Source organism: Sciurus vulgaris, assembly GCF_902686455.1.
Source record: "Sciurus vulgaris genome assembly, chromosome: 3".
NCBI classification, from domain to species: domain Eukaryota; kingdom Metazoa; phylum Chordata; class Mammalia; order Rodentia; family Sciuridae; genus Sciurus; species Sciurus vulgaris.
Window position 1 is genome coordinate 122,917,855 of NC_136463.1, and position 13,467 is coordinate 122,931,321.

General features: G+C 40.7%; 1 protein-coding gene across 3 annotated transcripts in view; it reads left to right on the forward strand.

The window, feature by feature from the left end:
• The first annotated feature begins 276 nt into the window (after nucleotides 1-276).
• Nucleotides 277-13,467, forward strand: part of CERS6 (ceramide synthase 6) — a 270,735-nt gene continuing 257,544 nt past the window's right edge. For 2 of the 3 annotated variants that reach the window (XR_013762562.1, XM_079131867.1), the window contains exon 1: nucleotides 277-660. Coding sequence is in view for 2 of the 3 variants with exons in the window: in XM_079131867.1 (XP_078987993.1) it covers nucleotides 491-660 (170 nt within the window). In the remaining variant the exon portion in view is untranslated. The remainder of the gene's footprint in view (nucleotides 661-13,467) is intronic. The other variant, XM_079131868.1, reaches the window with a different exon arrangement.

The window sequence follows — 13,467 nt, forward strand, 5'->3', positions numbered from 1 at the left end:
CTACACTGGGGCAGGAACCGGTGTTCTGAGCATGTGCAAGTAAACTTGGGGGCTGGGGTAGATTTGGGGGGCCGGTATCAGGATTCTATGCTCAAAGCGAGTACTCAGAGAGCACATGGGTTGCCAGCACTCCCGCGAGCTGCGGCCCTGCGCCCTGGGCGCAGCAGCTGCGCCCTGCCCTGCGGGCGTGGGCGAGCTGGCCGCGTGTGCCTAGCTGCTTGACGCGAGGGCGAGCCAATCAGGGCGAGCGGCCCCGGCTGCCATGTGACAGGCGAGGCGGCCCCTTTCCTAGCGCGGCCAGAGGCAGGAGAGAACCGGGGCTCGCCGCGAGCCTTCGACAGCAGCGGCCGCAAAGGAGGCGGCAGCAACGGCTGGCGGGAGCGGCGGCTGCACAGTCTCGGGGCTAACCCGGCGCGCGTCCTTGGGCGCCCCGCGCTGAAGAGAGCTCGGTGGGTCGCGGGAGCCGCAGGACAGGGGTGGACAAAGCAAGATGGCAGGAATCTTAGCCTGGTTCTGGAACGAGAGGTTTTGGCTCCCGCACAATGTCACCTGGGCGGACCTGAAGAACACGGAGGAAGCCACCTTCCCGCAGGCTGAGGACCTCTATCTCGCCTTCCCACTGGCCTTCTGCATCTTCATGGTGCGGCTTATCTTCGAGAGGTAAGAAGGGCAGGAGCACCTCCTCCCCTCCCCCTGCACACGCGCGCGCGCGCACTCTCTCACACACACACACACACACACACACACTCGCGCGCACACACTCGCGTGCTCCGTGGCACACTCCCGGGTGCCCCCGCGTTCGCACCCACACCGCCCAACCTTTGTGTTCCGGGAGGGGTTGCTGACCTCTGTCTCACTTGCTTTCTGGGAGCCAGGGAAGGTCTGGCTTGCCTACGGATTTCCTCCCGGGCGCCGGGGAGGAGCTGCGGAGCATTAGGGTCGCCTCCCGCACTCCTCTTTAGCTAGCTCTCGCCTCCTGGCTGCGAGGGCAGCCGAACAAAGGTGAGAGGCTGCGGGCCTCGGGACGCGCTGCACTCCGCGGGGCTTGGCCCTCTCCATCCGCGCGGCACTCCGCGTTGCCAGGCTGGACTTCCCTGCCGAAGCTGGGCTCCATCCACCTGACAGCCAGGAACGTTCGGGACGCGCGGCCCGGAGCCTTGAGGAACCGCGCATACTTCCAAATCTACACTCCGGCCACAGATTGTAGTGAATATGCTTCAGAAGTATTCTCCAGGGTCGCCCTGGCTTCTGATCACTCTTTGGTTTCCTTGTGTGACACTGATCTTCAGGCCCTCAGTCTTTGGAAATAGGTGACAATAACATTCCAGGTTATTAGCGGTTTCCTTACAAGAGGATAGGACAGGACCGGTGCATAGCTTTGCAAAATGATTATATGAAATTGGTATCAGTGGCCTGTTAATATTTATGAACTTCTTCTTGGCACTAGAACACACTCAAAATCATTTAAAGAATTGTCATACAATTGTTGGTATAATTCTTCAGTTTGGTTGGATATCTCCATTGTATCATGAACAAACTTGTGTTACTCTCATTGAATCTGCCTTAGTTAATAGGCTAGATCTTGCCTGTTGTGCATTCTCTAGGTGCTGTTGAAACAAAACCTAGCCAGAGGCCCACACTTCTGTCTTTACTTAACTGAAAACATCACCTTCCCCTTTTTTTTCTCCTTTCTCATTCATAAAGGAAACCATGAATTTCTTAGATCACAAATTCTCACTTCCAGGTTTAGAATAGCTCAGTGGTTGAGTGCTTTTGCCTAGTCTTTGAGAGACCCTGGGTTTCATCCCAGCACCTTAAAAATGAAACAAACCCCACAGATTCCCACTTCCACTCTACCTCTCTACCCTGCCCCCAACTCACCTTGGTTTTGTTTCTTAAGCTTTTGCTCTGGTATACTGTTTGCTGTATCTGTTTGCCTGAAACCACTAGTGCAGACTGCAGAATATATCTTTTGTATCATTCATTGCTGGAAATAGCAACAAAGCTTCATGGGAACAAAAAGTATCTTTTGTTCAAGGAAGGTGTATTTTTCAATGGGCAGTATTGTTGCCTGAGAACTATCAGCTCTCCCCATGCTGAAATTGACATGCACAAAGGAAACAGTTTAAAGACCCTCCATATTAAACTGATTGGAATCTGATACAAACTTCATTCATCCTATCCAGTGCTGAGATTTATAGGGGAAAAAGTGGGTGTATTTGCGTGTTTAGAGTTGTTCCTACAGCTTATGTTTATTTGCAGAAAATAGGAAGTCATGTCTAATCTTGCAGTCTCTCCAAAGACGAGCAGAATCTCAGGAACAGCAGGTTGTTTGCTGTTGGCACATTGTAAGGGCTTTACACAAAATTGCTGAATGACATCTGATAATTTTTGCCTGATAAATTCTGGTTGGATTCATTTTTAGGAAGTAATGCATCTGAAAATATCTTCAGTTTTATGTTTTGAAGAACAAAAGCATGGCAGCTGGTGAACTGTATGCAGAGTGCTGCATTTTCCTGACATTCTTTTCCATAGTGGTGCTAGGCTGTTCATTAAGTTGGAAATTTTTTTTTTAGAGATTGCTTTGTTTTATATTCCATCTTTAAACAAAGATGCAAACACTAATGTGGTAGTTGAAGCCTGGAAGCTCATTTTTCCTCTTCCTAAACCTTTTTTTTTTTTTTTTTTTCCTGCTTTTGCATAACCTTATGACTTGACTTAGTTTGCACAAGAGGTCTGCTGCTTTCCAACCATCAGTCATAGCAGATGTCCTCATATTAGTATGTAGACAGTTGGTTATTTCCTTTTGGCCATTGATCCAAATAGAAGTGGTTTAATGACCTGAATGGAAAGCGAAAGTTTATGATTCATATTCAGAATAATAGTCCAATATGGCACATACACCCCAGGATGCAACTGATTTTTGGAAGGGTGGCTACTTTGTTTCTTCCTGTACCACTGAGCTACATCCCAGCCCTTTTTATTTCTTATTTTGAGATAGGGTCTTACTGATTTGCTGAGGGCCTCACTAAGTTACTGAGGCTGGCCTTGAACTTGTGATCCTACTGTCAGCCTCCTAAGTTACTGGGATTATAGGCATGCACCACCACACTGAGCTCTTCCTGTAGTTGTAATAGCCCTGTCTTTAAACATTCAGTCACTTGATTCTTGAAAAAAAATCTCAGAGTATAGTTGCATCCTGAGTTAGAAATTCTGCATGTTTCTCTTCTTCTCAAACCCAAGTGACACATCCTGGGATCCAACCAATGGTGCTCATCTCAGTAGTGTCCTTTAAGGGCCTAAATCAGTTTTGCTGAATGAGCCAATAATGTTATCACTGATAGAGCCCACCTTAAGTACCCCCTTAACATGTCATGCATAAATCTTTCATGATATTCTTTAATGGTCAGCATTATTTAAAGAAGTCTGTTGCGAATTCCTTCGTAAGATGAAATACTTTTGTAATAGGAATAATTCCTTCAAGATTCTATTCTGTTTATGCTTCTATTGTTTTATTTCAAAGCTGAGAACATATTTAGGAAATATCTGATTCTTTAAGATTCTTATTTCCCAAGAATTAAGGCTGAAATTGTGGATTTGAATGCTTTCTTAGTCTTATGTATTTGTCTCTATAAAGAAAAACACTAATAAATTGACTGAATGGGCATTGCCAGGCTGAACAGCTCTTTTTGTTTTCACTTCCACGTTGGGGTGTGGACAGTGGAGACAATAGTGGCCAGCACATGCCACTTTACAGCAGCATATGGACAGCAATATGGGAACCCAGCATGGCTGGTTAAAAGTGGAGCAGCCTAAGGTCAATGACTTTTGGATGAGTCTATGAATACCCCAGATCTTGGTGGTTTTCAGCATAGCCTTTATATTATGCTTAACTCTAGGTAGGGACCAAAGGGGCCATTGTAGATACTACTTGATTGACAGAACAAAATATTTGTTATTAAAAAAAAAAAAAAAGAAGAATGGTTTTTCTTAGAATGGAAATTATAGTGTATGCCATTTTATTATGTTGTTGAGTTGATGACAGAGAACAAAATATGATTTAATATTGTAGCATTATCATGTTTTTGATTAATTTTCTTGATTTATGCTTGTTTAAGCTCAATAAGCCATTCTTAGGGATTATTAATAAATACTTCTTCCAACTCCACTTTGTTTTCAAAAATGTGTTTTGTTTTGGTATTCCTAAATGTGGAATTAAAGTTCTGTTGATTCTCTGTTTGGAAATTCTCTGTGTCACTGTTTTCAAAAGTAACTTTATTGCATTTTCTTCTTCATGAGTTTGGGAGGGAGAGATGCAGAAAGTATTGATTGGGAATCAGAACACCCAAGTTGTAGTCAAAACTTAACCTTACTCTGGGGCAGCCTCTTAATTTTTCTCTGCTTATTTTCTCACGTACACAATGAAGCAAATGGCCATTGTAACCTAAGGCCGCTTTCCCTCCCGATTCCCTGATTCCCTGATTCCCTTGTGTCCTCTGTATTTGAAGCTTACTAATTATTCTCTCATGAGACTTTCGTGGCAGGCTAAATGTCATGTTTTAGCAGGCAGGAATAAATCCTCTCAGAAATAAAGAGTTTTTTTTTTTTTTTTTAATAGAAATACTCTAGGTAATGGTTTTGTTTTTAGTATTTTAGTATTTTTGAGTCAAAATAATCATTTGGAATATTATCGTTTTTGACTTAAAAAGCTACAGTATTTTGGAAAAGCCGAGAAAGAGGATTCTTCAGAGAAGCCAGTGCTTCTTTTCATCAGACCTCTTTATATGCAACCCAGAGTAAAGCTGACACCTGATTGGGTGAGAAATGAGTAGCTCATTCCCTGCAGGGTGACTGTTGGAATGCTAAGCTGTGTGAGGAGTGTCACCCCTCATGAGGTTGACTCCATGCTCTGTCTGGCCATTCAGTCCCCAATGATCTGCTGTCCCCAAAACTTCAAGGGACAATACTGTCTTATTGTGTGACAGGGAATGTCTGGCCAGCAAACTTTTTCTTATCATTTACCTTCATCATTATACCTTTGCCTTACCAGCAGCCTTGGGTAAGGCAATCTGAGATGGTTGAGAGGAAGGGGAAGGGAGAAAGGGAGGGAAAGAGAAGGGGGAGGGAATGTGTTGGGGGAAAGGAGTGAGTGAATGCCTGTCAGGAAAAAGTGGAATGTCAGGTGAAGTTCATTACTGAAGGATGGTCCTATAATGTACCCTGTAATGAAGAGACTGATATCTTCAGATATATTTCAAAAGGGTTTGATGACAGCTTGCTTGCAATCATTGTTTTCTCATGAAGTCGTTGCTGTATATTAAATTCTTTTAAAAATTTTTCCCATTTTTTATTGGTACATTAATTTAATTGTACATAATGGTGGGATTCATTGTTCCATGTTCATACATGCACAAAATATAACAGTGTAATTTGACCAATATTATTTCCCAGTATCCCTGCCCTCTTCCTTCCCCTGGTCCCTTTCCTCTACTCTACTCATCTCCCTTCGATTTTCATGAGATTGCTCCCCACTTTCTTTTCCTTTTTCCTCTCTAGTTTCCACATATGAGAGAAAACAAACAACCCTTGACTTTCTGAGTTTGGCTTATTTTAATTAGCATAATGTTTTCAAGTTCTATCCATTTTCCTGCAAAGGACATGATTTCATTCTTTATGGCTGAATAAAACTCCATTGTATATATGTACCACATTTTCTTTATCCATTCATCCATTGGTGGATTCCTAGACTGTCTCCATAACCTGGCTATTGTGAATTATGCTGCTATAAACATGGGTATGCACATACTTCTGTAATATGCTGACTTAAATTCTTTAGGATAAACACCAAGGGGTACTATAGCTAGGTCATATGAGAGTTCCATTCCTAGTCTTTTGAGGAACTTCTATACTGATTTCCATAGTGGTTGATAAATGTACTTTAGATAATCAAATGATCATAGGATTAATGTTAAGACTGGATACCTGCTATGCAAGGTCTGGTGTAAGAAACAAGAACTGGGTTCACACACCCATAGGTTGCCTCCTACAGCTTCTGACTGGGCTAGAAAAAATGAATTACAATGGATGTTTTGTTGGTAAACAACCTGAATTGAAAGGGATGGTATTCTTTGCAGAACTCTAGTACAACTTTTTCATCTAACAAAATAAAAGGTTTGCATTTACAGGTAGCTATTTGTAACAGGTTGATTTGGGAATAAAATGCATAACTTCACTTTAATGAGAAGTGCCATAGAATGGCTGAGGAGGTAGGTGAGATAACTTTATACCAGTATTTAATGGCATATATTATAAAATTCACACCCTGATTTCCTGTAGGACTTTTCTTTTAAAGGTATCTGATCTCTATAGACAGGGCTAGTTTTCTCCTGGATTGCTAGTTTGTAAGGTATTTCAGAAGTGGTTGGTCTTTTGTTATGGGAAAGGGCAGGTGACAAGGGAAGGAAAAGTGTCACGTGAATTTCTTCCATCAGTGTACCAGGCTTATGGCTGTGTCTGACAGTGCACCTTCCTCAAGCTTTGTTCATGTATGTCTCTCACCTGATTAAACATTGTTGCAAGTGGTACATGCAAGTTCATGGAACCTATAAGTGTTTATTACATATACTTGACACTTCTTTCTCCATTACTCAGCAAAATCAGATTTTCTAAAGATATTGGTTTTTAATTTTTTATAGTTAGGACTCTCAAAATTTTAGTTTTTTTCCTCTTATTTTCTTTTGATCATTTCTTAAATTTTTTTTGAGTCAGGGTACTTGGGTTCCAGATTTTGTTTGATAATAGCTAGCCGTGTTACTTAACGCTTTTAGGAACTATTTTTTCTTCCTTTTTAAAAGGCAAACAAGATCACCTCTTAAAATACAACCATCATTCTTTATTAGTGATGCCCTAAGAATTTTTATTCCTAATTTTTATTCTTAGATTTCTTTCTTTCTTCACCCTCTTTTGAAGCAATTTTGAAAATTTTTTTTCCCCCATTCTTTCTTGACACCATCATTAACTATGCCAAACACTATGCTGTATGCATGAGTGAACAGAGGAGGGTGATCCTCACAGTGTGTTTTTGGAGTGTCCCCTTAGTAACATTGTGGTTGATTGCATGCCCAGGGCACCTGTTCCAAAACCGACATGGTACTTGCCACTTATTTTATTTTTGACTACTATAAATGACTGCCATTTTTAATGAATAACTTTCCAGTTTTTGAAAAAAAAAGTAACAACTAATTTTATTCTGTAGTTTTATTATTTTATATGGTTCACTTCATTTACTCCTCTCCCAAGCCCTGTGAGGTAGCTGCTCATTTTTATCTAATTTTACAGATGAAGTCAAGTTTTGAGAATTTAAGAAATGCATTTAACTTTATACAGCTTAAAATAGCAATGTAGGCATTTGGGTCTTGGTTTCTTGATCTAATAATTTTGGTGATCTCCTAGTTTAAATATTATGAGATTATACATATATATTATATATGGTTCTATAAGCAGTCTGTTGACATCTAATGATATCATCTGAGCATTTTCCATGTAAAGAAACTTATTTAAAAATATTTTCACTGACTACATTATTCTGTACAGCAGATATATTCATTTACTTTGTCCCTATGTATTTGCTGAAGAGTTAGGCTATTTCTAGTATATGTACATACATCTTTCATTTCTTGTTGATTTCCGAGGAATGTTTCCTAAAAGTGGCATTTCTAAGCCCCAAAGGATAAATTTTAGTGTTCTCCACTTTTTTTTTTTTTCTTTTTTTTTGGTCAGTATTCAGTATTGGACCCAGGACCTCATGCATGCTAGGTAAACACTTTACCACTGAGCCATATCCCCAGCCCTATTTTAGTGCTCCTGATAGATACCAAATAGTTGCTCAGAAAGAATATACCCATTTGAAAGTGCTTATCAGAATGCAGATTGTTATCATTTGAAGAAATTTTTACCTTGAGTGTTGGAAAAAAATGTTACTGCCCTAATGTGAATGTGTTTTTGTAATACTCACGATGAACTTATTTCAAATGTTCATTAGTCACTTGTATTTCACTTTCTCTGAATTCATGCATATTTTCCTATTGGGATGAGAAGATGAGGTTTGTCCCTTTTTTTTTTTTTTTGGTAGGGAAGAGGTGGCTTCCATCATTTCTCCTACTTCATATTGTCTTGTCTGTTCTGTTTCTTTGATCACATGCTTACACCCTTCTATTTCTTTCTGCCTCCTTCCTCTCAGGACTTCAGGAAGGAAGCTTCTCAGATGCTACACAAGGGGAGGGATGCAGTCAGAAGGGTGTAGACAATCTCCTGACTTTATTATGGAGAGTGAGGCAAGAGCAAGGGCTGGGCAGAATACAAGCCCTCAAGAATGAATGATTTTAGCCAGCCACAGTGGATGTCATGTCTGTAATCCCAGGGACTCCTGAGTCTGAGGCAGGAGTTCAAAGCCAGCCTCAGCAACTCAGTGAGACCCTGTACCTAAATAAAATATAAAAAAGGGCTGGGGACGTGACTCCGTGGTTAAGCATCCTTGGGTTCAATTCCTGGCACCAAAAAACAAAGAAATAAACCAAGGATGAATGATTTTTATGAAGGGAAACTTAGATAGAGCCTAACTCCTGTCCATTGTCCCTCCAAACTTTTAGTTAAAAATGACTTGATAGATTAATCCTTATGAAAATACAAGTTAAATCCACAATAAGGTAACGCCACATAACCATGAGTGTTGATGTTCTCAAAACAAGCAAACAAACACAATAGAAAATAGTGAGCTTTCACTGGGAGGAGGACAGATTGGATCTCTTGTGCACTGCTGGTTGGCAAAGTAAAATGGTACAGTGACTGTGGAAAACTGTATAAATGATCCTCAAAAAATTAAGGTAGAATTACCATCTGATGCAATTTCACCACTGATTCTATGGTACAAAGAGTTGAAATCAGGGTCTTAGCCATGTTTATAGCAGCATATTTCACAATAATCAAAATGTAGAAGCCACGTAATGGTCCATGGATGGATTAATGGATAAACAAAATGGGATCAAAATATTCATCTCAGTCTGTTTAGGCTAGTATAACAAAATACCATGAACTGGATAATTAATAAATAGGAATTTATTGCTCACAGTTTTGGAGGTTGGGGACTCCAAGATCACAATGCCATCTGATTTGCGGTCTGATGAGGATCTGTTTTCTGGATCACAGATGGCACCTTCTTGTTTTTTCTCCATTGTGGAAGGGGCAAGGCAGTTCTCTGGGGCCTTTTATATGGGCACTAATCCTATATATGAGGGCTCAGCCTGGTAGCCTAATCACTTCCCAAAGGCTCCACCTTCTAACAGTATCACATTGGTAATTACGTTTGAACATAGGAATTTTGGGGAGGGAGTCCCAAACATTCAGACCATAACAATATACAATAGAATATTATTTAAACATTAAAAAATAACTGTATACTTAAAAGTAATTAAGATTGGAAGTTTTATGTTATATGGACTTTACCACAATAAAAGAAAAAAAATTGTAGAAGTTTCACTGACTTAAAAGTCACTTACTAGAAATAACTATCTTCACTTTCTAAGCTTGGCATTTTTCTAGTAGGAACACAAATCCCAGTCCTCTCGATCTCAGTTCCCTCAGCACTGCTATTTTCTTTTTTTTTTTTAAATGCATAATTCTCTTCAGACGTAGGAGAGTACCTCTTCTTTCCAGACCATTGGTCATGGGTAGCTGGGAGGTGAGGAGAAATGGAAGGAAGGTTTAACAGAGAGCATTTGGGCATCCTGGAGCCTTATTGGAAGACCTTTGAACCAAACAACTTACCTCTGTTAATAGGGCAATGTAGTAAGTGGAAAGGGGCATGTGCAGGAAAGGACAGCCAAGCGTCTTTATCAAAGCACAGGGTGTGGTTTTAGAGAATCCCTGGGATTGAAGAAGGCATTTGGGTGAGCACATAATCCATTTAAAGCCAACCAGGATAATAGGATAAAGTTCTCTCTGGACAAGTGGCCGAGGCCACAGATGAGTTCCGTGGGAGCTTTGGGTGGTTCAAGGTCAGATTTGACTTGCCTCCCTTTCAGTTTAATTTTACGTGCATTTTGTAAGCAATGATTTCAACACTGGAGTACTGGAGAAGATAATTTTTTCTCAGAAGCTGCATCTTATAAAGACAATCAAATTATAAGCATTGCCAGGCACATTATAGAGCAGTAGTTTTTAGGGTTTATTCTAATGTGCAGTAATTGTACAAAACTCACTTTTCTGTAACTTATCCATGAGAATATTTTGGACAGTTTGTTTTTTTCTTAAAGAACTTTCTTTTCCTCACCACTGGCCTTTAAAATGGACTTCTTGTTTGCCTTTATTATCTTAGGATTGGCTTGTAGGGTGGTGTTATTATTACTTTTGGAGTAGAAGTGGAGTTGGAGATACACAAGTGGGTTTTAATTGCTGGAGGGATACATTCCTTGACTAGGTAATCCTTTTACACAGTGACCTAGGACTAACATTTGTTCGTGACTAGCCATTGTCCCATAAATGTCACATCTTATCTTTGAGATTTCTGCTAACCAAGGTACTTGCCCTCCCAAAGCTACATTTTCCCCTTCCTCCCTCCCTTCCTTCCCAGTATCACTGATGCAGAAACTCTTAAGTCACTTTGGAGAGAAGAGGAACAGCCTGTAATTTAGAGTTGGGGAGGAGATAGAGAAAACCACCTAAAATCTTGTCTGGGGACAGTTTTGCCAGTGTCAGAGTGAAAGCTGTCAGCTAGTCTGAGTGGTTCTGTAGATCTTGTTTTAATAGATCTCCATTTCACAGCAGAATGAAGTGACTTTGTCATTTAAGTACAGTGACAGTTTGGACACAATAGCTTGAGTGAAGAAAAATTGAGAAAGAAGCAATCAGTCATTTAGGCGTTATGGAGAGTAGGAGATAATAAAAGCTTTGTGTGTCAGTAGATATGTGTGTAGCCTTGAGTGCCTGGGTAGACTTGATGTTGACTGTGCATTTAAAGTGTGTTACTGCTTTGTATGTTTATTGTAATTAATTAGTAATATGTATTCCGAACTAAAATACAGAGAATGAATGGAATATTGGAAAGATTACAGAATTTGGGATTAAATCCAAACATTTCCCTGTATCATCTGTGTAACAGTGGACAACATACTCTGTGGAATTTGGTGTCCTCACTTGAAAATTGGGACTCTGCCTATGCTGTAGTATTGGAGGACTCATGGGAAACTATTTAAAAGGGACTCAATAAAAGTACACATAGTGTAGAACATACTTGATACCACAGTGTAGCATTTAGCACCGACTTGAGAAATTATGTTGTGTAACATGATTGAGTGTGCTGGGTGTATGGGGGCAAAGGGAGTGGGTGCAGATTGTAGAGGCAGTAGGGCCTGTTTGTATATTTGATCCTGGGACTGGCGGATTTACTTGTTCTGTTGAAGAGTAAATATTTAGAGTATTAGACAGGCTTTGCATCACCCATCTCTTTAGCATGGTGCCTGTTTTGGGAGGAGAATGTGTTGAAGCTTTTCCCTCTACTGTTCATAATGATGTGGATTGTACCCGGGGGACCTGCTTTGTATTTGGTGGCAGAAAATTACTTCTAGTAGTAAGGTTTTAAGCAAGTGATGGGCAACTGTGTGCACTTTGAGCCTGACTTCTCTGGGTTCTGTGCCATCGCGAAGGGCTTCTGGGATGATGGTCTTCTCCTGGGTAGAGTGTTCCAAAGAAGCTGAGTTTCAGTGGAAGAAGCCTTAGGCTGATATCCCAATCTTCCTCCCAGCCCTAGTCTTGCCTTGAAAGTCCTCCTTTATTGCAGATAGTCTCAAGGGAAAATGAATTAGTTCTTTAACCACTAGTAAACGGCAAACATTAACTTCGGCATCATACTGACCTAAGACCTGGGCTGCGTTCTGCCCCTGCCACTTGCTGGCTACAGGTGTAAAGAGCAAATTAACCTCATCAAGTACACATCCCACCTGAAACCCATAGACTTGCCATGAGGATTAAGTGAAATAATGTGTGCATTGTGTTGAGGACAACGCACGGCTCACTGAGAGAACTATCACTTGCTCTTCAGGTTTGTCCCAGTCATGCACATACACCTACACACACTCGCCTCCTGAGGGACGGATGGAGCTCTGATTTCCAGAAATGAGACCTCACTGGCCTTACCTCTGTGTGATCAACAGGCATGTCAGACTCTATTTCTGTATGACAGATCCAGTATACACTGGTTAGGGTTGTCAGTGACGTCATTTGAGTTCACTTTCTCTGTCATCTTCCCTCTTCTTTCTGTTTTCTTTTTCTTCTGAAGAAGATTCTGGTTCTTCTAGTGGTAACAGGCAGAAGATAACCTTAGCAGCTTAGTGAAGAATGCAACCATGCCTACCTTATGCTCATACAATGGACTTTGCTGAGATAGTACATTCGTATTTAGACAACTCAGAAAAGACAACTTTTTCTAATAAGAGCCTTGGGACTGACTTTTATTGATTTCTTTCAAAAATGTAAGCCTAGAAGATTATCTTAATTTGATCCTTAAGAAAAAAGAAACTGAATCTAATAGTATTGAGATCTATTTACAAAGAGGCTAACATTCAAAATTGACTGAAAAATACTACATATATGTAATTTTTCCTTAAGAGAGACAAATCTTCACCCCCGAATTTGAACTTCCAATGGTGTGTGGCTAACCTACCTGACCAAATTAGTTCAAAAGGGGTTTGCACCTGCTTTCAACTATAGGCATTTTTCCAGCTGTGTATGATTTAAAATGGAAATAGCCTTGTAAATAATTTTTAAAATATGCCATTTTTGAAGCATTAATACAGGGCATTTTAGGGTGATTAAATGTGACCTTTATGGTGGGTTATTTTTTTAATGAGGAGGTAAAGCAAAGATGAAACCACACTGCTCTAGAATGACAAATTACCAAAAGCTGCCTTGAGTACACTTGTAGTTTAATAGAATCACAGACTTTGTACTTAGAAAGGAAATTGAAATTATTCATTCAAAAATGTATGATCTACCACGGGTCAGACAACAGTGGTGGTGGTGTTGGGGACAGTCTGTCCTGGGTGCATGCAACAAGGGGGTGCATTTTCTGTAGGGATTTAAAAAAATAAAATTGACTCAAAGTTAGCCTGCCTTTTATGAGCACCATAGAAAGCCAAATGTGCACATAGATGGATGAAAGGGTGTCCCCCTCACCTTCATGCCCATGAGCCCCATTCCTCTTGGAACACCACTGCCAGGCCCTGTGTCAGGGCACCAATGATGTAAGGCCACACTTGGGGAAATACTGACAGAGGTTAAAAACAAGCAGAAAACCTCCACCTCTCATTGTGTGTTACGTATCAAGACAACAAGGCCCAGAGCCTTGAAGTGACTAGCCTTCTGCCACCCATTGATCTTGGCAGAGCATGGCTGCTGGGGAATCCCTGACACTGC